The 24,824-nt window shown below is 45.8% G+C and overlaps 1 protein-coding gene across 4 annotated transcripts in view; it reads left to right on the forward strand.

The window, feature by feature from the left end:
- MAP3K9 (mitogen-activated protein kinase kinase kinase 9) overlaps positions 1-24,824 on the forward strand; it is an 86,911-nt gene that overhangs the window by 51,049 nt on the left and 11,038 nt on the right. The window contains exons 4-10 of one of the 4 annotated variants that reach the window (XM_070377629.1): positions 8,588-8,736; positions 9,666-9,841; positions 15,262-15,502; positions 17,955-18,080; positions 19,793-19,946; positions 22,205-22,273; positions 23,703-23,815. In XM_070377629.1, coding sequence (XP_070233730.1) covers positions 8,588-8,736; positions 9,666-9,841; positions 15,262-15,502; positions 17,955-18,080; positions 19,793-19,946; positions 22,205-22,273; positions 23,703-23,815 — 1,028 coding nt within the window. The remainder of the gene's footprint in view (positions 1-8,587; positions 8,737-9,665; positions 9,842-15,261; positions 15,503-17,954; positions 18,081-19,792; positions 19,947-22,204; positions 22,274-23,702; positions 23,816-24,824) is intronic. The other 3 variants (XM_070377630.1, XM_070377631.1, XM_070377632.1) reach the window with 3 other exon arrangements.

A 24,824-nucleotide genomic window follows, 5' to 3' on the forward strand; every position in this document is an offset into this window, starting at 1 on the left:
GTGGGGGTATAATTTCATTATTTTTCTTGTGGCTATCTAGTTGTCCCAGCACCACTTGTTGACAGGACTGTTTTTTTCTTATTAAATTGTCTTGACATCTGTGTTGAAAAGCAGTTCACCACAATGTAAGAGTTCATTTCTGGACTCTCACTTCTACTCCATTGATCTATGTGTCTACCATTATGCCAATGTCACCTGGTTTTTAAGTACTATAGCTTTGTAGTAAGTTTTGAAATTAGGAAGTGTGAGTCTTCCAATTTTCTTCTTTTTCAAGATTATTTTGGCTATTTGGATCTCTTCAATTTCCACATGAATTTTAGGATCTTTCTGTCCATTTCTGAAAAGTAGGCAGCTAGAATTTTGTAAGAATTGTGTTAAATCTTTAGACCACCTTGGGGAGTATTGCCTTCTAAGTAATACTAAGTCTTCCAATCCATGAATATGGGATATCTTTCTATTTATTTAGACCTTCTTTAATTTCTTTCAATGATGCTTTACAGCTTCTGAATATTGAATCTTATTTCCATGCACATTAATTACAGGGTGAAGTAGCTATTGTGAAGAAAAGAATATTTGACCAGATCTCATTAGGTTAAGCTATATCCTGATATTCAACTGTTTTTGACCTACAAAAACAGCAATTTCATACACTTCAACTTAACACTTTCATTGCTTGACTGTTGGCTAATTAGATTAGTTGACGTATTAAGCTAATTGGCTGTTACAAAGAGACCTACCAATGAAAGAAATGTGTTTCTTTTTCAAGGAGTAGTCCAGCCTGTCCAAACTGGTGGGACAGCTGTGCCCCTTGAGATTGTTTAGGAACTCAGATTCTTTCAGGATCCCTCAGCATGTTGTTCTCATCCGAACAGTTACATCTGAGTGACAGTTACTTCTGCAGAAGTATTGTATTTATAGCCCACAGAAAAGGAGAAAGAGAGCTTATCCAGGGGAAGCAGCTTGTCTTTAATTTGAAGATGACTTCAAAAGTAGGTATTCTTATTTCCACTTTACAGATGAGATAACTGAGGCTTAGATGATTGAACTCAGTTGCCTGGGTTCACCCAGGTGGTAGAGGTAAAGCTGTGATTTGAACTAGATATGTGTCTCTTGAAAATCTGTGCTTGCAGCCACTTCACCATCTGTGTACTCTTAATCCTGCACTTTGGGCCCCCTCTTCCAGGGGGATTGGCCCATGGCCCATGATGCCTGAGACCTAGTAGGATGTCCCAAGAGGGCCAAAGCATGTCTAGGAACTCAGGACAAAGCTGGTTTCCAAACTCACTTATAATGCATTACTCCTTCAAGAAATGTTTATTTAAAAATTACTTACTCTGTGTTATGACCAAGCAAGTGTGCTCGCTTCCTGCTGCATAATGGAAAGACCTAACACCAAGACTTTTGCAGAGAGAAAAAGTTTTTATTGTAGGGCAGCCAAGCAGGAAGCAGTGCTCAGATCTGTCTCCCTAATTGATTGATCCAATACTTTGGCCACCTGAGGTGAAGAGGCACGTCATTGGAAAAGACCTTGATGCTATAGGAAAGATGGAGGGCAGGAGGAAAAGGGGATGACAGAAGATGTGATGGTTGGATGGCATCACCAACTCAATGGACATCAATCTGAGCAAACTCCAGGAGATGGTAAAGGACAGGGAAGCCTGGTGTACTGCAGTCCATGGGGTCACAAAGAGTAGGACAGGACTTAGTGACTAAACAACAACAAATCAATCAGCTGTTGGGTGAGATATTTATGTGGAAGTAGGGAATAAGAGGGGAAGGGACTGGGAAATGATTGGTGGAAAGTGATTTTGAGTTTCTGGAGTTCTCTGCACAGTCTTGACTGCTCTTCATGCCTGTGCAAATTCAGGGGGCTTCCCTACATTACGTGAGGTGGATTTTCAGCTTGTAATGTGTGAAGTTCATTATCTAAGTTCACTACTGGTTGTCCTAGTCCCTCAATGTGCCTTGAAGGAGGCTCTCAGCAGGTTGTTTTCTGTATCTGTGGTTTCCCTGGTTTTCTGCAAAACAAGCTTGATATCCTCCAGGTATCATTTTATTCCTATCTCGTTTCTACCTTATGGGCCTTGAGTGCGAGAGGTAATGGTACGGTTTCAGTGTCAGATGCTGGGCTGAGCCTGAGTCCAGCCACCTTCCCTTGCGCTCTCCTACCTTGCCTTCACTCTGCTGAACTCATCCAGGGCCTTGGGCCTCTGCAGTTGCCAGGTGCCCAGGGCCAGCAGAGTGTGTCTCACTGTTCTTCAAGGATAGTTCTCTGGACCTCTTCCAGGCTGTGATGGGGCGTAGGATGAGAATGGCCCAGACTCCCTCAAGAAGACATTCTTACCCTCTGATTGTGCTGTGCAGGGAGGGCAGTGGTGATAATCGGAGGGCATCCTCCCATGGTGACTCCTTGCCTGTGGTGTGTAGGATGAGGTGGGGGCATTTTGTTAATTATTTTAAGTTTTTTAAATGACAGAAGGAAAACATGTTCACTGCAGAAAAAAAAATTAGAAAATATGGATAAACAAAAGAGAAAAAGAAAGAAAAGAAGAAAATCACCCACAGTGTACTTCTAAAGATAATCTATGATGACATTTTGGTGTATTTATTCCTGTTCTCATGATCACCCACCCGTCCCTTAAAATGGGATCATTTCTGTTTTGTGAGCTAACTTTTTGAATGTAATGCAGCATGAACATATTGCCATTTTTTTTTGTATTTATCCTTTTTTACATGAATGCTCATGCTTTTTGTAAAAAAATGGTTTTGTGTATTTTTTATGATTCTTGCTCTTTGGTTTTTTCTAATATTTATTTTTAAGTAACTTATTTATTTGGCTGTGCCAGGTCTTAGTTGTCATACACGGGATCTTTGGTTTGGGGCATGTGGGATCTATGTGGAATCTTTAGTTGCAGCATGCGGGATCTAGTTCCCTAGCCAGGGATTGAACCTGGGTCGCCTGCATTTGGAGCACGGGGTCTTAGCCACTGGACCACCAGGGAAGTCCCCATATTGCCATGTTAATAAGTATTTATTATGTCAATAAATATATTAATGTGTATATTTGTAAATAAATTAGTAAATATGTTGTCATTTTGAATGAGGGTCTGGTTAACAATAAGAAGAGCAATTGTATGCTACCTCCCAGTTTGCAAAGTGCATTCACGTATGGTAGCTCAGTTGTCTTTGCCAAGATTATTGAACGGTCAGTGTGGTTCCTGCAACGTGGGGTCCCAGCTGATGACCAAGTGCAGGAGCCCATTCAAGGGAACACCGTCTCCTTTTAGAGAGTGGACCCCTGAGCTGACAGTCTTAAAGTCCATGCAGGTTAATAAGAAAAACAGCCCTGGCCCAGGACAGGTGCAGAATTGCTGACCTTCGGTTCGGAAGGTGTTCACTCTCAGCCTTTCCTTCACCCCTTCCCCACATCCAGCATTACCAGTGGAAAGGATTACTGCACCTCTGAAGGTGGTTAATGATTGACACAGGGTGCATTCCCGAGGGTTTGAGGTTGGGCTCTGAGGACTCTTGGGAAATTACTGGCAGCCCTGTGAGAGCTGGCAGTTCTCTCAGCGGAAGGGATGCTGAAGCAGAGTTCTAGCTAGCTGGTACCGGGAGGCCACTTGTAAATGGTCTTGAACAGACTTCTTGACCTTCTCTTATCCCTGGGAGGGCAAGAAAATAGGCTAAACCCAAGGTAAATCATGTGTACCTCTCCCCAGGGGCTCAGATCCACTTAATGGGTGTTTCTTCAGTCCCCCTTTTGGACTCTAGTCCTGCCAAAGGAATACCAAACCTTCATTTATATCACCCACTTTCTGTTATAAAAATACAGAGGAACATTGGCAGAGGAACACTTTGGTTAATTCATCCCCAGAAGGGCTCCTTCCCTGAATGCTAGTGCCCCTCCAGACGCTTTCTCATTTCAGGCCCTTTCCGTGGAGAAGCACGCAGCATTTTCCAGCAATAGGTGGCAGTTTCAGGATGCAGGGTAGTTATTGTTATTTGTTCCTTGCAACTCTTCTGTGAGGTGTTGGGATTGCCAGTTCTGTTACACAGTTGAGGAAACAGGTTTGGAGAGGTGAACTTGCTTTCTCAAGGTCACACGGCTGTAAGTGGTAAAGCAGGCATTTGACTTAAGTCTAAGTCTTTCTTGAGCAGCACTTCTCCCACTTTTCCTCATTGTGGAGCCCTTCAGATGGAGTGGAAAGCCCATGAACAAAGGACCAAGACAGGTGAGAGCAGAGCTGCCCTTGTGGAAGCTGGAGGGGAGGGTCCGTGGCTCCTCCCGCTTCCAGGTGGCCTGAGACATCACCCTGGAGTAGAACTCAGTGTAAAAACCAGAGCAGGCGGGACTCGAGGACACAGACAGGATACGTTTGGATCTTTGGATACGTTTGGATCTTTGAAAACACCCTGTTTTTCCAGGTTGTTAGGGTTGGGATATCGATTGTCTTTGGCTATATGGAAGAAAGGGGTTTGGGGAACATTGAGTTTTCATTCCTCAGGCTAGGAGTAGGCAGTAGTGCCAGGAACACACACGGGAATGACTCTAGCATGGAATCTAGGTAGCAGTGCCTAGAACTTGTAGGGGTCCCTGGGTGGGTGCTGCCCAGCGTGGCTGCTGTCTGGATAAGTCACCTGAGAGGTTTGGCCGGAAGTGCCCTGGTGCAGTTCCTGATATTTGGGGCTGACTCTGCAGCACCTGGTGCAGCCTGCGGGACAGTCTGGCTGTGCCCTTGCTCCTACATCCACGCATCAGCTCATTCACTATGTGAGGGTGTAGGCGTACCGGAGCCTGGGCAAGACCCTGAGAATGCGAGGGTTACGAACAAGTTGTCCCTGCCCTTTAGGAGACCACAGGCTGGTAAACAAACAACTGAAGGGCTGAGTAACACGTCGGGGTGTCAGGGAAGGCTTCCTGAAGCGTCCAATTGTTCCCATCAGTCTCAGACTAAAATCCAACTTCCTGTCAGGACAAGACAAGACCTGTAACTACCAGTCTACTAGGCTATTTTTTCCCCCCTGTCAAAATACATGAAAAAAATGTATAGTATCTGGAGGGCTCACTGGGAGAAAGCCATCGTCCAAGGAGACTGGCCAGTCCACTCTGAGGGTCCCTCTGAAGAGACCCCTGGGATGCCCTGGCACAGAAGTTGCTTTCCTTTGGAGCCATGCCAGGCCACTTGGAGCCCTTTGACGGCAAGTCCACACCCTTTTTTATGCTGATCCCTGGCCTCTCTACCTCCCTTAGCAAAGTTTTGCTCAGGGTTTAGCTGCCCCCTGCCTCTGTCCTGGTCTGATGTAGGTGACCTTCCTTTGCGCCCTCATAGTATTTCTGTTGTGACGTCTCTCTTTGTATTCTAAGCAGTGTTTTTTTCTGTTCCTTTCTCTGATTTCTTTGTGGATAAGATCTGTGTATTTTTATCCTATATCCTAGTGCTTGGCATTGAGTTTGATGCATAGTAGATGTTTAAAATGAATGAATAAATGGTGGTGCATTTGAATCAGATCTTGAAAGATAATTAGCAGAGTTTATCAAGCAGAAAAATGGTAGAAGGGCAGTCTAGGGAGAAAGAATTGAGAATTGGTCCAGACCCACTATGACTTACTCTATATACGCCCTTAATAGATGAGGCTAAAACTTAACTTTTCTCATCTGAAAAATGATAATATTTATCTTGCAGGTTTGTTGTAGGGATTCAAGATGACACTTGTAAATGTCTTAGCATGCTGTATGTACAAGGTACCATGGTCAAATAGTTACTGGGTTTATTATTCTTTTTAAAATTAATATGTCTTCTTGTTGGTCGATGAGTATTACCAATGAGTATTACCAAAAAATTGAGGTTTGTGTTGCAAATATAAGGAAAGACCCTCTTCAACTGCTCATGGCCTCGTGGTTTCTGTTCCTGAGTTATTCCTGGAAGGATTAAACACTACATGAGTTTGTCTGGTTGTGATTGTGAATTCATAGGATAATTATTCCACTAAACTCTATATTCCTGGTTCTCTAACTCCAAGGACAAATGAAAAGAAATTCTTCATGTGCACTTAGAAGGTAGGGAGGGAACTTGAAGCCTGCCCCGCTCCACCACTGCAGTCTGCCCTTGTGAAACTTGCCCCTTTGAATTAGGCAGAGTTCACTGTTATGGATGCACTCGCGCTGGTCATGGGCAAGAATCTACTCAGCCTAATGGGCACTGAAAGAAATCTTTCGCAGGAACAAAATCTGTTTATTTCTGGTGGTCATCTCTCTGCTTTTCTAAAGCTAAACAAACAATGTATCTGTTGCCATATAATCCAGCAGTCCCACTTCTGGGCATCAGATCAGATCAGATCAAATCAGTCGCTCAGTCGCGTCCGACTCTTTGCGACCCCATGAATCGCAGCACGCCAGGCCTCCCTGTCCATCACCAACTCCCGGAGTTCACTCAGACTCACGTCCATTGAGTCAGTGATGCCACCCAGCCATCTCATCCTCTGTCGTCCCCTTCTCCTCCTGCCCCCAATCCCTCCCAGCATCAGAGTCTTTTCCAATGAGTCAACTCTTCGCATGTGGTGACTTTCCTTCCAAAGAAATCATTCCTTCCAAAGAACACCCAGGGCTGATCTCCTTCAGAATGGATTGGTTGGATCTCCTTGCAGTCCAAGGGACTCTCAAGAGTCTTCTCCAACACCACAGTTCAAAAGCATGAATTCTTCGGCGCTCAGCCTTCTTCACAGTCCAACTCTCACATCCATACATGACCACAGGAAAGACCATAGCCTTGACTAGATGAACCTTTGTTGGCAAAGTAATGTCTCTGCTTTTGAATATGCTTCTGGGCATATACCCAGACAAAACTGTAATTTGAAAAGATACATGCACCCCTATGTTCTAAGCAGCACTGTTTACAATAGCCATGGAAACAACCCACATGCCCATCAAGAGATGATTGGTTTAAGAAGATGTGTGTGGTATACGTATTCAATGGACTATTACCTGGCCATTAAAAGGAATGAAGCAGTGCCATTTGCAGCAACATGGATGGACCTGGAGATTATCACACTAAGTGAAGTAAGTCAGAGAGAGAAAGACAAATACTATATATGTCACTTATACGTGGAGTCTAAAATATGACACAAATGAACATATCTACGAAATGAAAACAGACTCGCAGATGTAGAAAACAGATTTGTAGTTGCCAAAGGGGAGGCGAGTTTTGGATTAGCGTTGCAAGCCATTGTATATAGGATGGATAAACAACAAGGTCGTACTCTATGGGCTTTCCAGGTGGCTCAGTATTATAGAATCGGCTTGCCAGTGCAAGAGACATGGGTTCGATCCCTGGGTTGGGAAGATTCCCCTGGAGAGGAAATGGCAACCCACTCCAGTATTCTTGCCTGGAAAATCCCATGGACAGAGGAGCCTGGTGGGCTGCAGTCCATGAGGTCAAGTTGGACATGACCTGGTAACTGAGCACACACAGGCATGGTATAGCACAGGAAAATATATTCAATATCCTGTGATAAACCATAGTGGAAACCAAATGAAAAAGTATACATGTGGGGGGTGTGTGTGTGTATATTATTAAAAAGCAAATACTTTGCCAACAAAGGTCCGTCTAGTCAGAGCTATGGTTTTTCCAGTGGTCATGTATGGATGTGAGAGTTGGACTATAAAGAAAGCTGAGCGCCGAAGAATTGATGCTTTTGAACTGTGGTGTTGGAGAAGACTCTTGAGAGTTCCTTGGACTGCAAGGAGATCCAACCAGTCCATCCTAAAGGAGATCAGCCCTTGGTGTTCACTGGAAGGACTGATGTTGAAGCTGAAACTCCAATCCTTTGGCCACCTGATGGGAAGAGGTGACTCATTTGAAAAGACCCTGATGCTGGGAAAGATTGAGGGCAGGCAGAGAAGGGGACGACAGAGGATGAGACGGTTGGATGGCATCACCGACTCAATGGAGATGAGTTTGAGTAAACTCCGGGGGTTGGTGATGGACAGGGAGGCCTGTCGTGCTGCAGTCCATGGGGTCACAAAGAGCTGGACACGACTGAGCGACTGAATGGAACTGAATCACTTTGCTATAGAGTAGGAATTAAATACAACATTGTAAATCAACTATACTTACATACAATTTAAAAGAAAATAATATATCTGGTGATTAAAGCTAAAGTTTTCTTAAAGCAGAAAAAAATATATTCCTGGGAGCCTTCCTCTTCATCCAGTTTATTACATTCACAATAGCAACCACAGAATAGCTGTGGCCCTTGAGCAATGATTTAAACAATAGAGCATTCATTTCATGATAGCCTTGTCCAACTGCTCATGTCATTCGCACTTCACAGATGAGGAATTTGAAGAATAAGACTTTGAAACCGAGTATGGTTGACTCCAGAGTTTTTGCTTATAGCCAGTAGGGCTTTTTGCTTATAGCCAGTAGGGCTTGGCCTCCCTTTTATATTACGGCAGTATGTCTGTTCTGTTAGTCTCCCTACATGTTAGAGAAGATGTGGGATGCTCGTCAAAGCCTCATGAGCTATTTCAGTGAAGTTACAGCTGTGGTTCATTGTGTGACTTCTGTCTTCTTCCTCTCCCTAGCTATGGGGTGCTGCTTTGGGAGCTCCTGACTGGTGAGGTGCCCTTCCGGGGAATCGATGGCTTAGCAGTTGCTTATGGAGTGGCCATGAACAAGCTTGCCCTTCCCATTCCTTCTACATGCCCGGAACCTTTTGCCAAACTCATGGAAGGTGAGTGACCCCTGGCTGGAACAAAACTGGAGACTGTTTGACCTTTCTGTCCGCATGGGTAGACTGTGGCCAGTTCTGCATGACCAGTAACTGGAAGAGGAGGTGAAGTAGGAGTCACTCCAGGAGGAATCCTAAAGACGGTTACAAGAGTTAGCTCAAGAGGATATCAGCACCCTGCTGCACTGGCGTCACCCACGTCCCTTCTGTCCACCTAGTGACCGTAGAGCTTAACTTAGAAACTAAAGGCTGCTATGCAGTGCTTCAGTATATTAGTTAATGCAAAATAAGAAGAATAGTAGCTTTTATTTCAAGACCTCAGTGTCTTATGTGTAGAAATGAAGAAGATCTAAGAAGAGAAAAATTCTAAAAGTCATCTAGTTAGGCCCTATGATTTTTATCACTGAGAAACCCTAAGCTGAGAAAGGTTAAATGGATAGGTAGCCCCTCCATTAGTTAGGGACTGAGCTGAGAGAAGATAGAATTCACTTTTTCTGGGCCCCCTGCTTGTGCTTTTCATCTCATCAGCACATCAAGGAGGGGGAGGGTAGCTCATTTATTTATGGGAAATTGAGGCCCAAAGTGTAACTACCCATTGTCACGCCTGGAATCATGTATTATACTAACTTGATAAACTGTGGTTGTTGTACTTTACGCAAGAAAACTCTTTGGACTTGCCTTTCTTCTGCTAAATGAGTAGAACAGAGCGGGTGCAGAGTTGCTGTGTTGTGTTTCCAGTTTCACTCCTGATGACTGTGATGCTGGGCAGCTTGCTTTACCTCCTGAGCCCTGTTGGGGGTTCCCTCAATGCCAGTTTCTCTGTTTCTGGAAGAAGAAATAAGAGGTGGTTTTCTGTCAGATGTCACGTGACATCCTAAGTCTTCCATCTGCCTCTGTCCATTCATGCTTCCTGACTCGTGTGCTCCATGCAGATTGCTGGAATCCCGACCCCCATTCACGCCCATCTTTCACGAGTATCCTGGACCAGCTAACTACCATAGAGGAGTCTGGTTTCTTTGAAATGCCCAAGGACTCCTTCCACTGCCTGCAGGATGACTGGAAACACGAGATTCAGGAGATGTTTGACCAACTCAGGGCCAAAGAAAAGGTAAGAAAGAGAAGCAGAAGGCATGTGTTGACTCAGTGGACCTTCTCCACTGGGGCCTCTGAGCAAGGCTGTGATGTGGCCACCTTCCTGCTTGGTTTGTGATATCGAAGCAGCTTTTTCCTTCCTGGCTTTATATGGAGCGTTCTCCAGGACTCAGGTGTGACCTCAAACGATAAGAGAGTTTTTCTCTCTTTTGGGGATGTGGTAGGAATAAATGGACGAGGGCATGGCAACCCACTCCAGTATTCTTGCCTGGAGAATCCCATGGACAGAGGAGCCTGGTGGGCTACAGTCCACAGGGTCACAAAGAGCTGGACACGACTGAAGCAACTGACCAAGCATGCACTCACAGGAATAAGTAAGGGAAGTCATGAGCCCAGAGCTCTCCTTGCAGAGTATCTACTTCACTGTCCAAACTGGAGGAGGAGCACCACTGGGCAAGTACCAACAGGATGTCTCAGTCTGGTGGCTGGACAGATTACGAGAACGTTCTAGAAAGGTGTCTTGGTTCTGCAATGGACTCGTCAAAGGGGGTTAACAGGATATAGGGATACTTGAACGCTGAGAACAGTTATCAGAACATCCTGCCAGTGTCTTTGGGGATCAGGATCAGAAACAGCACATGGGCTAAAAATACCATGAGTCTCAAATTATTTGGCATGTTTCATGTTTTTATGGAAAGGGCTCAAAGGCTGAACCAACTGAGGAGTTCAGAGACTCATAGCCCATTAGAGATCTGCCTTTTTGTTTTGGTGACCATTCTCTGAATGGCCCCGTTTTATGCCGTAGTGTCTAGGTAACAGTCAGGGTCCACACGGAGGAAGCTAATCCAAATCAAAGGAGTTATGTTGCTTGTTCCTCAGGACCTGCAGCTCGGGGCACGAGGGATGTCCAAGGTAGACTTGGTTAATTTCTTCTTTCCCTTCTCACTCCCCACTGTGGAAATTTGGAAAGCAATATAATAGTAGTGCCTAAAATTGTCTTTATGGCTTCCCAGTTCTTTCACTTGCAAGGTCTGAAGAGACCTTTTCATCCGTTTTATCCACGAGTTTTATGGCCTCTGCTACAGCATGTAGGGCAGGTGTTATTAACTTTTGCATCTCAGAGCTGAAGATCAGTATCTATCTAAAGCCATACAACTAGTAAGTGAGGAGGCAGAATCTTGAACCAGGGCCTTCTGGTTCCAAAACCATCTCTTCTTTCCAATATCATCATTGTTCCCTAAACAAATAACTTAAAAATCATTTTCAAAGCCGATCTGAAGATGTAAATGTTTTGCTGCAATGTAGCAATCCTAGCGGAGAAGGCAATGGCACCCCACTCCAGTACTCTTGCCTGGAAAATCCCATGGATGGAGGAGCCTGGTAGGCGGCAGTCCATGGGGTCGCTAAGAGTCGGGCACGACTGAGTGACTTCCCTTTCACTTTTCACTTTCATGCATTGGAGAAGGAAATGGCAACCCACTCCAGTGTTCTTGCCTGGAGAATCCCAGGGACAGCGGAGCCTGGTGGGCTGCCGTCTATGGGGTCGCACAGAGTCGGGCACGACTGAGGTGACTTAGCAGCAGCAGCAATCCTAAGCCTGGTTTTGTTGTTTAGTCGTGTCTGACTCTGTGTTTAGTTGTGTCTGACTCTGTGGTCCCATGGACTGTAGCCCACCAGGCTCCTCTAATTCTGTCTATGGAATTTCCTGTCTGTGGAATTTCCCAGTCAAGAACACTGGAGTGGATTGCCATTTTCTTCTTCAGGGTGTCTTCACAGATCAGGGATCAAACTCATGTCTCCTGCATTGGCAGGTGGATTCTTTACCACTGAGCCACCAGGGTACTATTTGGCAAGTCAAGGAGCATTCTGCAGGGGGATGCAATGAGCTTGTGACAATTCTTTAGCTGGGAGAGGGGGTGGATCCTCACTGACCATTGAGCAGAATGATTAAAAGAGACTGTTCCAATTACTAATTATATTCCAACTAGAAGAACCCCAGAGTTCCTGACCTTTTTTGAATCATTAACTCCTGGTTTTTTTTGTTTTGTTTTGTTTTTTTAATTTATTTTTTATTGAAGTGTAGTTGAATTATGGGCTATCCTGGTGGCTCAGTGGTAAAGAATCCACCTGCCAATGCAGGAGACTCAGGTTCGATCCCTGGGTTGGGCAGATCCCCTGGAGAAGGGACTGGCAACCCACTCCAGTATTCTTGCCTGGAGAATTTCATGGACAGAGGAGCCTGGCAGGCTAGAGTCCATGGGGTCACAAAAGAATCAGACATAACTTGGTGACTGAACTACAAAAACAAATTGAATTACAGTGTTGCATTTGTTACTGCTATACAGCAAAGTGATGCAAGTATACATGTGTGTATACATATATATATATATGTATGTTTATATTCTTTTTCATATTTTTTCCACTATGGTTTATCACAGGATATTGAATATAGTTCTATGATTATTTCTTTTGATTGATGACACTATAAGGGTACCAACCAGTAAGAAAAATGCAAGCTGGATTTTGTCAGAAAGTAGATACTAGGAAAAGTCAAACCAGTTCTCATAGTAGCTAACACGTGTAGAGCATGGGCTATATGCCATGCTCTAAGTAATTTATATGAATTCTTACATAATCTTGCATAAAAAGCTAGTAATTGTTTTAGGTGATACAACCCTGTGATGTTGGTGCTGTTACCTCTGTATTAAATGCAATGCTCATTTTAACTTGCCCAAGGCCACAGATTCAACCACTCTGTTTTGGAGTCCTTGCCTTGAGTGTGGATGGCCTCTCCATTATAAGTCTTGGAGTTCAACAAGTGAGGGTAAAGATAGATGATGAGCTTTCTCTCTGGAGAGATTCCTCTTAAATCATTGTATGTGAAAGATGTGATTTATATAGTACGGAGTTGATGCCCAAATAGGTGTTTCATAAGAAGGGGATTTACCATGTTGGAGGGGTTCCAGGTATATGATGCCATAGGCCAGTACTCCATAAATGTCCTGGTTTCCCATGTAATTCACTCTTCAGGTTAGCTCAACCTGCTGCTCCCTTGTATGTGAGGATGGATTGGTTTCTGGGCTGGGGTTCAAATTCCCTTAAAGGAAGGAGTTTAGACCCAAGCCATTCCTTAGACAAAAGCATGTAGGAGAGAGGAAGGCTGAGAGTAGCTTGAACTAATTTTAGCTTTCCCATTTAGCAGCAAAATAACCAACCAAGAATAATTTTTCTGAATCTTCTACGTGTTTTTGTTCTGACAGTGAAAACAAGAAAGCCAAGGGTTTGGAGGACACACAGCAGTCAATCTGTTCATCAAATAAGAAGTTCAAGCTCATTTCTCAGGCACTTGTGATGAATCCATATTACCATAAAGAAGGGTTGCGTTTATAACATTGTCTTCTCCTCTCCTCATTTCTTTCGTTCATTCATTGACTCAATAGTTAATCAGCAACTACTGAGAATCTACCTGTACCAGCCAACCTTCAAAGTGCTCACCCTCTTCTCATTTCTATTCTTTTTATCACTTCAACGGTCATTAGCAGGTATTCTTGCGAACAGAAGGCAAGTTGAATGAAACACTCCTTTCATCAGAATATTTTATTCCCATTTTGCCTCTGTTCTGTCTTCTGTTTTCTGCCTGCTGCTCTGCTTCCCCAGTATGTGACATACTTTTTTTCTAGCCCTGGGTTCCATTTCTATATTTTTATCTAGAGCAGAATGACTTCTTAGAGTGGAGCATTTCATTGAGAATTTTAAGTTCCAATCACAGGAGTGTTGCTCTGACTGCTTTATTGGGGGGGGAAAAAAAGTCTCCCCTTTCTAGACCTGGTTCTCTCAGGTTGTTGACATGAAAGCTTCTGAAGTTTTAACGCTCTGCTCCAACCCCATTTCAATCCTGAAAGTAAAAGTGTTTGTTGCTCAGTGATGTCCGACTCTTTGCATCCCCGTGGACAGTAGCCCACCAGACTCCTCTGTCTGTGAAATTCTCCAGGCAAGAATACTGGAGTGAGTTGCCATCCCTTCTCCAGGAGATCTTCCCGACCCAGGAATTGAACCTGCATCTCTTGTGTCTCCTGCATTGGCAGGTGGGGTTCTTTACCAGTTGAGCCACAGCCTTTTTTCACTTCATCATGGGCCTATAGTAACCAGTATTAATAGTTTAGAATCTATAAAGTTGTTTACAGATGCTTTATTCTTTTTCCTGGGTTCTCTCCTATTTCCTGAGGCTGTAATCTCCCACCTCTTCCTAGGAACTCCATGCTGAGTTCATTTATAAATTCACGCAGAAGGACAAAGGGAAGGCAAGGAAGAGGTTCTGCCCCCCCAGTGTGGTGGTGTTTCTAGAGCAAGTGCCTGGCAAAGACTTCAGGAAATGTTCTTGCTTCTCTTTGCTGGGCTGTCTCCATCCCTCTAGAGCACATGGCTGCCCTTTAAGATAAGATGAAAGCTTCAACCACATGCCTCAGTGGACTCACTCACCAGGTGAACCAAGATTTAGATGACATGCCTCACGAACCTTTTGAACAGCCACCCTGGGAATGTATTTATTTTTATTTGCACTTTAGATGATCCCTGGAGTGTGACTCATTTATAGCTGGCTCATTTTTAAGCTAGATTACCGTAAGTTGGCCCTGGTTTTTAAAAAATTTCCTTTATGTAACAGAAAAAAAAAATCAAAATAGAACCGAGACTATGAAAGTTAAGTACATGATTATGATTATATGATCATCACCATATGATTATATTTTCTACCTAAACTTTGTTGTTTTTCCTGGTCACAGATAATTTTAATCAATCAGTCAAGATGTTGTTGTTATTTACTCCCTAAGTCGTGTCCAACTTGTTGTGACCCCATGGATGCAACATGCCGGACTTCCCTCTCCTTAACTATCTCCTGGAGTTTGCTCAAACTCATATCCATTGAGTCAGTGATGCCATCCAACCATCTCATCCTCTATCACCCCTTCTCCTCCTGCCTTCAATCTTTCCCAGCATCAGGGTCTTTTCCATGAGTCAGCTCTTTGCATCAGGTGGCCAAAGTATTGGAGCTTCAGCTTCAGCATCAGTCCTTCCAATCACTATTCAGGGTTGATCTCCTTTAGGTTTGACTGGTTTGATCTCCTTGCAGTCCAAGGGACTCTCAAGAGTCTTCTCCAGCACCAGGAACTCTCAGCCCCCTTCTGCAGGGCTTGGCCTGTGACTACCCTAGCTGTGTACTCAGAATGTCTCTTCTGAGCCTGTCTTCCCTTACCATTTGGGTGGTCAGGTGTTCATTTGCCAACTAGCTATCCAGCACCCCCATCTCCTCCAGAGAGTGAAGTGTGGGGCATTAGAGGAGAGCTGTCCAGGTTGCCGTGAGCACTGCTGTCCCAGGGGTGAGCCCCCCCACTGCCCCAGGGGTGCCCCTTCTCTCTGACGGTTCTACCCGCCCGGCAGGAGCTACGCACCTGGGAGGAGGAGCTGACGCGGGCCGCGCTCCAGCAGAAGAACCAGGAGGAGCTGCTGCGGCGCCGGGAGCAGGAGCTGGCGGAGCGGGAGATCGACATTCTTGAACGAGAGCTCAACATCATCATCCACCAGTTATGCCAGGAGAAGCCCCGGGTCAAGAAGCGCAAGGGCAAGTTCAGGAAGAGCCGGCTGAAGCTCAAGGATGGAAATCGCATTAGCCTCCCTTCTGGTTGGTACCCGGGAGACCTGGGGGAGGGCTTCCCAGGTGAGGCTAGTGGTAAAGAACCTGCCTGCCAATGCAGGAGACGTAAGACCAGCGAGTTCGATCCCTGGGTCAGGAAGATCCCTTGGAGGAGGGCATGGCAACCCACTCCAGTATTCTCGCCTGTAGAATCCCCATAGACAGAGGAGCCTGGTGGGCTACAGCCCATGGGTCCACAAAGAGTTGGATACGACTGAAGTGACTGAGCACGCACGACCTGGGCGAAGCATGAGTGAGCCGAGGGGCTCGTGCGGCAGGGGGTCTGTGGGAACCAGGGACTGGGCTCAGAAACGTGAGACCCCGGGTTCCTTATAGAGCTGGTTGGAAACCCAGGTTCTATTCCCGGGAAAGCCTGGTCTGCTGAGAAGCTTCACCCTTCCAAGGGGGATTTTGGAGTATGACTGCACACAGAACATGAGGGCAAGGCCATGACCGTGGCTAGCCCGACAGGCAGGTGTGGTCCAGTCTGCTAGAAAGCATGACCATGCATGCTTTTCTACAGGCAATTCCTACAGGCAATTCTTACTGTAGGAAAACCTGGAGAATGAAGATGTCATTGGGGTAAAAGAATCCCAGGGTGAGTGTGTGCATGTGCCTATGAGATAAGAAGACTCCTGGCTCTGCAAAATAACTCAGGGTTTCCGTAATAATTAGTTCTCTGTGTGCAGTTGAGATTAGGATGAATGTTTAAGAATTTGATTTACACGTAACCTTTCAGAAACACATTAGTTGAGCAAAGGTACATTTGCGGTAGGTACCACCTTGGGAAAATGCAAAGAAATAAGAAACTATGAATTAGAGCCTCTGGAGTTTATGTACCCATGGAGGGAGGTGAGTACTCATGTGTGTGTTTATGTAGATAAAAAAGTTCATTGTATTCTGAGCCTGTCAGTCCCCAGGAAAGCAGACTTATTAGAAGTGTAAGGAATCAAGGGAAAATAGTGTAACGGGAGCAGTAGTAGATGATTTTAAGCACTGGGATGGTGGCTTAGGAACAGACAAGAGAATCCAGTTAGTGAAATTCAGTGAGTGTTGCTGCACATTTTTTTTTTTTTCAGGCAACACAGAGTCTTTAAGCATCTCTGGAGCAACATGTGCCAGCATCTTGATGTGTGCTAAGGAAGCAGATAGAAAAGCCATGGATCCCACCTCTAGGGAGATCACCGTCTAGAGGGGAAACCTAGGTGCCAACAGGCAGATCTTTTTGATAAGCCCTTTGATAGATGGGGAGAATGAAGCCCAGAAACTCAGAGAATGTACATTTTACATTCCTCATGCTCTGATGTAAATGCTTTTGGAATAAACTGGAATTTGGACCATTAACTGCATCTCGCTCACTTTCTCAGATTCCGTGGATTAATCCTGTTACCCTGCCCTTAATGAGAAGCATCGGTCTCCCTGCTTTGGTCCCTGAGAAAAGGAGATGTGTACTAATAGATTATATGAGACAGAGTAGTTTATGTATTTTATATTAGATTTCCTAGAATAATCAACTGGGCTTCCCCAGTGACTCTGTGGGTAAAGAAGCCACATGCCATTCAGGAGACACAGGAGATGGGGTTCTATCCCTGGGTCAGCAAGATCCCCTGGAAAAGGAAGTGGCAACCCACTCTAGCATTCTTGCCTGAAAAATCCCATGGACAGAGGAACCTGGCAGGCTACAGTCCAAAGGGTTGCAAAGAGTCAGACACAACCAAGTGACTAAGCACACACACACAGAATGATCGACAAGGTCTCATGATATTTTAAAAATTGATTCCAAGTAGGTACTTGCTGCCTCTATGTACATTATATGGACAGCTTTACGAAAACAGTCTAATGAAGTTCACTTGGGTAGTGAAGCTTCTGTCTCTGCATACATCCAGCCGCCACATCCCTATGGGAAAAAGAAACGATTCTAAAAGAAAACATTTCCCAGTTGAAAAGGAGCTTCTCAGGACATAGTGCCCATCCCTCAAGGCTGCCAGCAAGTATCAATTCTCTCATAGGAATTTTTTTAAATTGAAGTAGAGTTGATGTAACATTTTATACAAATTTCAGGTGCACACATAATGACTCACCATTTTTAAAGGTTATATTCCATTTATAGTTATTATAAAATATTGGCTATATTTCCTGTTTTGGACCACATATCCCTGTTGTTGTTTAGTTGCTAGTATCCAGCTCCTTTGTGACCCCGTGGACTGTAGCCCACCAGGCTCCTCTGTCCATGGGATTTCCCAGGCAAGAATACTGGAGTGAGTTGCCACTTCCTTCTCCAGGGGATCTTTGCAATCCAGAGATCGAACCTTGAGTCTCCTGCATTGGCAGGCAGATTCTCTACTACTGAGCCACCAGGGGAGTCCATATATCCCTGTAGTTCATGAGAATTTGATGATGGGAAAATTCTAACACACACATCTGTTTGTCTTCCCCCAAGCAGACTTCCAGCACAAGTTCACGGTCCAGGCCTCGCCCACCATGGATAAAAGGAAGAGTCTGATCAACAGCCGGTCCAGCCCTCCTGCGAGCCCCACCATCATCCCTCGCCTTCGCGCCATCCAGTGTAAGTCTGTTTCCCAAATTAGCTGGGGCCAGAACACACCAGGGCACCTGTCCCCTGTTCTGTCCAGCCACAGCCTGGTCAGGCTGGCTCCGTCATTACTCTGCCACCTCTCCTGGACAATATGTGTACACATGCACACGTGTGAGGGCTTCCTAGGTGATGCTAGTGGTAAAGAACCCGCCTGCCAATGCAGGAGGCCTCAGAGACGCAGGTTCAATCCCTGGGTTGGGAAGATCTCCTGGAGAAGGGCATGGCAACCCACTCCAGTATTCTTGCCTGGAAAACCCCAGGGACGGAGGAGCCTGGTGGGCTACAGTCCATAGTGTTGCAAAGAGTCAGACATGACTGAAGCGACTTAGCATGCTTGCACTCACATATGTATGCAGGCCCTTATCCCCCATTACCTCATCTCTCTGTGAACTTGACCCTGCCTCCTCTACATTTCACTGTTAGCCAGATACCTACAGAGGGGTTTGTGGGTGTTGGCGGGATCTTTAGTGAATAACAGAGTAATTTGGGATGTGATGAAGGTACCCTGGACTTGGGATCTGGTATATTTAGGACTTGGGACCTCTGCCATATTTGGAACATCATGGTATTTCTTTGGTCCATGCTTCCTAGGAAGGGGCTTTGTCAAAGTGCAGGTTCCAAGGTAAACTTGCCAAATACTTTACAATAGTCCAAATCTGAGCCAATTTTATTTTATGATGGTGTTTATTAAAAAGAAGTTAGGCATACCACACATATATACATATATTCCTAGTGTGTGGGAGGGAGAGGTTGAAGGGGCATACGCCCTAATTTAAAGATAGAGAGATTTCATCCCAGAGAAAACCCCCTAAGACCTGAATTTTGGGCTTTCCTTGAAAAATCAAATCAAATCAGTGGATTCTTTTTCTCGTGTGCTCTGTATTTTGCCTCAGTCCCATTAACTCTTTGTTTTCTGATAACTGGCTCCTTCCATTCTCCCCTGGGGAAGGGAATGGCTACCCACTGCAGTATTCTTGCCTGGAGAATTCTACGGACAGAGGATCCTGGAGGGATATAGTCCATGGGGTTGTGGAGTCAAAGATGACTGAGCAACTAACACACTCCTTCTACTCATTGATGATATAAGGCCAGTCACTGAAGAATTTGGGTTTCAGCCCTTGCTGTAAGGTGTCAGGGTCAGGAGAAGGTTCCTCCTCCCCTCTCTGTTATATTTCTCCAGGCCTATTGCTCCCAGTCTCTAATTTCCCTCTCCATAGTGTTGAACTCCTCACTTCCTTGCTTTCCAGCACTTTCTTACCAAAATTTCTTCACTTCTACATCATCTTTACTCCTTATCTCTCCCACCTACTTTCTCACCCCCTCCCCCCACATCATCCCCCAGGCCAATTCCCACCCACCCACCCTCAATAAAACATGTTCCCTAAGTCAGGTCTGTTTGGAGCTCTGGTGACTGGCTGGCCAGGATTCCACCTTCCACTGGACTCGGAAGAATCTGGGTGGTTTTCCCACATTTGGCACTTTGAGGGCACAGAGTGAATGGTGGCTGGGAACTCCCTTACATGCCCGGCAGGCTCCACTTGGGCACAGAGTTGCTCACAAAGTCTGACTCTCCCACACCTGCAGCTCCAGTTATGTGAGTGTGTGTATCTGGTCAGGAAGAGGCTAGTTTAGGGGGAAGCCTCTCTGTTTTCCTAATCCCATTTGACCTTTATTATTCACAGTGACACCAGGCGAAAGCAGCAAAACCTGGGGCCGGAGCTCTGTGGTCCCCAAGGAGGAGGGGGAGGAGGAGGAGAAGAGGGCCCCCAAGAAGAAGGGACGGACGTGGGGGCCAAGTACACTTGGTCAGAAGGAATTTGCCTCAGGAGATGAAGGGTAAGAGCCAGATGATGGGAAATCCTTTAAAAATGCGGCGTGAAATACCTTTTTCTCTGTTGTGTGTTTCACCTTGTTCAAAGAAATTACATGCCTCTTGATCTTTACAAGAAGGTTTTCCAATTGCCGTGTTCCCTGGAACCTCCTAGTTCAGGAGTTGGCACAGTTTTTTTCATAAAGGGCCCAGTAGGAAGTATTTTAGGCTTTGTGGGCCATGTGGTCTCCGTAGTAACTACTCAGCCCCACGAGGTGGTAATGCAGAAGCAGCCATAGATCATGGACAATATGTGAACGAATGGACATGGTTGTGTTCCAGTAAAACTGAACAAAAACAAGTGATGGGCAGGATGTAGCTCGTGAGTTAGTTTGCTGGCCCCTGGAGCATCCTGTTCAGAGGAGCAGGTAGCCCAAGCATTTGGCATGTGCGAGGAGTTCCGCCTGAGTGTTTTACTTACACCTGGCTCTTGTCCTTAAAGCATCTGCCCAGAGGAGAGAGAAGGAAAGGCGAGATGACAGGGCTCTTGAGCGGAGGCTTGTCCTGAACCAGAGGCAGGCAGAGCTACCCGGCCTTGGAGGTGCAGGCGGAGGTCACTCCAGGGCCACTAGCCCTTCTCTATGAGCCCACCCTATAACCATGCTGATGTGTGTGAGACCCCTCTGGACAAAGCACACCGCAGGCCCTGTTGCCTTGGATGTGCTCGTGTTCTCACGGAGGGTTTGCGGCCCACGGGTCCTGGTCTTTCATAGACCATTTGATTGTAGCGTGGTAGTGAAGCGCATGAATGCTGACTCCAGGCTGCCTGGGTGTGAATCCCGACTCCTCCACACCCAGCAGTGGGGCCTTAGGTATCCTCATCTGTTAAATGGGGATTCTCTCCATACCTGTCTCATGGAGTTGACCCTGAGTAAGCTTATCTTTGGGAAGTCCCTTAAAAGGTGGGCTAGCTCATAGTAAACCTGCATAAATAAACTTATGTAAATACTTCCTCTGATGATTCTTCCATGCTTCTCATGCAATTCTGCTTCATACCTGAAGAATGCACGTGATGGGCTATACTTCTTATTCTTGTGTTAGAATCTAGAACCATATTTCTTGACTTTTCCAAGTGTGAGGATAAGCAGCAGCCCTCTTTATCCTTTTTAGTGGCTTTCCAAAGAACTTCTAAGGTTGACTATTAGACTTAAAGGTGCTCTCAACCTGTAACTGGCCTTGGCCTTGGTATTTCTCTGAATACTAAGATTTCATGTCCAAAATCTATTTTGCTATGCTAGAACGTGAAAATAAGTTTTGGTTCATGAAGGATGGACTCTTTGAAGCCAGGCTTTGGAAATCACTAGTTACCTTGGAACAGAAAATTTAGATATGTAGGGCAGGCCTCCCTAAGCTGTATAAGAAATCAGTGATGGAGTCCCCTGGTTGCTCTGCTGTACTAAATTCTGCAAGTGCAAACACTCCCTAGTCTGTCCCTTGAGCCTTGGCTAGAGTGGGGTTGAGCTGGGGCTGAGGAACCCAGTCACCCTGAGTCCCTTGGTATTTATGACATTAGTGTGATTCTGAGTAGGCTTTACCAGGTTGGCTATGGATTCCAACAGTCTCTCTGGTTCTGTTTCATTTCAGTGTATTTTTTGTCTTGCCAGTAAATTCACTGCATTTCAACATTACACAAAACATTAACTTTAGAATTTTCTTCCTCCTTACATAGATTTGCCCTCAAAACTTTTAAGCAGTTCAAAATATGTGACTTAATTTTTCATGATTATTAATTCCTCTGAAGAAATAAAATCTCAGGAAAAGACTTAATGTTGGGAATTTTTGAGACCCTCTGTATGATACTGTTTCTAATGTTAGTTCCTGTTGACTGAAGAAAATATATAATGACAAAAAGCTGTACTGAATTCAACAACATTAGGTGAATTTGCATCCCCATCCTTTAAAAAAACAGTATGTTTCTGTAGGAAACATAAGCACCTGTCTGTAATCAGCAGCTATCTATGGATTCACAGCCCCCACCCCTCCTCCAATTAAGCTGTGGCTGCCCCTGGGATGTTTATCCCACAGATAGGGAGGTCGTGGACCTGTGACCATTCCAGCAGGGCCATCTTGTTATGATCCCTTCATGATGTGGGCTTTACAGACTGAACAAGGGGAGGGCAGCTGGCGAGGTAACAGGAGCCCAGCCTTGAGGGTTCTCAGGTGGGAGAGGCTGAGCAGCATGTATCCACTGTTGCCTGCTACTGATTCTCTTTATTCATTGAAGATCCCCTCAGAGACGGGAGAAAGCTAATGGTTTAAGTACCCCATCAGAGTCTCCACATTTCCACTTGGGGTGAGTCTGATCTTCACCACCTCATCACATGTACTATAATAATCCTCCTCCCCGCCCCCGTTTCCTTGTCCTCACAGCACACCCCGCAGAATCAAGCCTCATTACTGCCAGGGCCATGTTGACTTTTTTTTTTTTGGAAGCAGTACCATCGTGCACCTTGGGAAAATTCCTGTGTTGGTCCGACTTAACGTTTCCTCATTGCCCTGACCACTCCTGTTGTTAAGATTCTCCCAGCATCCTTTGTTTTAGGGAATCAGTACATGGCTGTTTATCCTTTGGTCTTCAGCACAGGCTTTGACGCTGCTGATCTGAATTCCCTGGATCCAGAGCTGGAAGGGATTTATAAGATTTTCAGTCAGAAGTCTCAGGCTGTGGGTTTGGCAGATGTTTCTCTCTGGCTGTGTATTTTGGTTGAAATCACTGATGTCTGGAATGTACTTTAATCACTGGTATTTCTGATAGCACTTGAAACAGAGATCTGCAGGCAGGGGAAAAAGCTGGTCCTTCTCCCTCCCTGGAGATGGGATGGGAAGAGTGGGCTTTAGTTGAATGGCTCTCTCTAGTCCTAAAATGAGAGCTGCCCCTGATTATAATCCCAGTATCTCCTTGGCAATCATAGCCCGCAGATTCCTCAGGCCTCCTTCACTGTTCTTTAGGAAAAAGACCAGTGCTTGTGGGCCTCTGATGCCCTGTCCTGTAAGAGGGTTGGCGGGGTACCCAGTGTGTGTCCTTGGAATTACTGACTTGCCACTGGGAGCTGATAACAGGGATTTGAAAGCCAGCTCCTGTCCTTTTCCTCTCCGTTCCCAGACAGGCCGAGGGTTCGAGTCCAGCCTTATGTACTACCCACATAGGTCTGTCCCAAAGTGCACTGGGTTGACGCAGCTTTTGTCAGTTGATTTTTGTATTTGAAACATGGATGGCTTTGGAAGTTGCCTAAGCATGCTGGAGGCTTGGAAGGAGAAGTTGAGAAGTGGTGTGAGTGGCGTGGCCTGGCCCATCTCTGTGAGCTCATTGCCCAGTGCTTGCCTTGCACTGCACATCTCAGCATTGCAGTCTTTCTAATGTCACTGGTGTGTTGTATTATAGTCAGTGTCTGTGGAGTCTTGGCCTTTCCCTTAAGTTGGGCTTAGGCAAGACCCTGGCCAGGGCCGGGCAGTCCTCATTCCTTCTGTTCTCTCGCCAGCCTGCCCAGGAGGTCTTCCCACAGCTCCATGGCAGCATGTGTAGGGGGTGTGTCATGCCTCTGCTTTTCTGTCCCTAGAGCATGTGCACTTCTGTTAAAGAAGCAGGTGGGCTCAGGAAGCTTTTTGCCTGTACCCTGAGGCTCTTGGGCTTTGCTGTAATGAAGCAGATGGGGAGAGGCCCCCGGAGCTGAGGGTAAAGGGGGTAACCCGTTCTGACAGTTTCATCATTTCCTCTTGTTCAGCCTCAAGTCCCTGGTAGATGGATACAAACAGTGGTCGTCCAGCGCCCCCAACCTGGGGAAGGGCCCGAGGAGTAATCCAGCCCTGCCAGGGTTCACCAGCCTTATGGAGATGGGTGAGCATTGCCTTTGTCTTAACTCCCTCCCGATCCCTCAGGGAAGTCGTGGCCAAGCTTCTTGGACTCTTTCAAAACCTCTAGCACTGCTTCGTGGGGCTGTTTCCTCTTTTCCTCAACTCTTGGTCCCGCACCCTATTCCCTCTGTTACAGGGAATATTTCCACATGACCACCGCTGCCGTGGAATCTGCCCTTGACCTCCTGTCCCAAGGGGCTGGTTATAGTCTCCTTAGGGCAGTGAGGCAGCGGGAGGTGTGGAATCAGGCACTCGCCTTTCCCGGGTCTGCTTCCTGTATTTTAACGTGGGGAATCCACAGAATGGGAGGTGGCAACAGAGCCCCAGTGTTCCTCCAAGCAAGCTCTTCCAGTGTTGCCCTGGGATCACTAAATGTGTAAGGCCTTCTCCAGGCTGTCTCAGAAAGTACCCTCGCTCTAGAATTCCAAGGCCATAACCAGTCAGTCCATAGAGTAGACTGGCCTTCATCCATGCCGAGGATTCTAATCCTTTGCAGGAAATGGGTCTTAAGACAAGTCTGTAGGTTGTCAATTCTAGAAATTCAAGGTCCCTTCCCATTTCTTTTTTAATTAATTTTTATTGGAGTATAGTTGCTTTACAATGTTGTGTTAGTTCCTGTGTGTGTGTGAGTTGCTCAGTGGTGTCCGACTCTTTACGACCCCATGGAGCCCACAAGGCTCCTCTGTCCATGGGATTCTCCAGGCAAGAATACTGGAGTGGATTGCCATTTCCTTCTCCAGGGGGCCTTCCCAACCCAGGGATCGAACTGGGGTCTCCCACATTTCAGGCAGGTGCTTTATTATCTGAGCTACTAGGGAAGCCCAGAGTTAGTTCCTACCGCACAGCAAAATGAATCAGCTATACATATACATATATTCCCTCCCTTTTGAACTCCCTTCCCATTCCCTTCCAGTTTCAACTTGTAAAATAATTAAGGATGTACCTGTTCTGGGAAACTGACACGGCACTTCTATGACAGAAGGAGCAAATTG

This window comes from Bos mutus, chromosome 10 (assembly GCF_027580195.1).
Source record: "Bos mutus isolate GX-2022 chromosome 10, NWIPB_WYAK_1.1, whole genome shotgun sequence".
Taxonomy (NCBI): Eukaryota; Metazoa; Chordata; class Mammalia; order Artiodactyla; family Bovidae; genus Bos; species Bos mutus.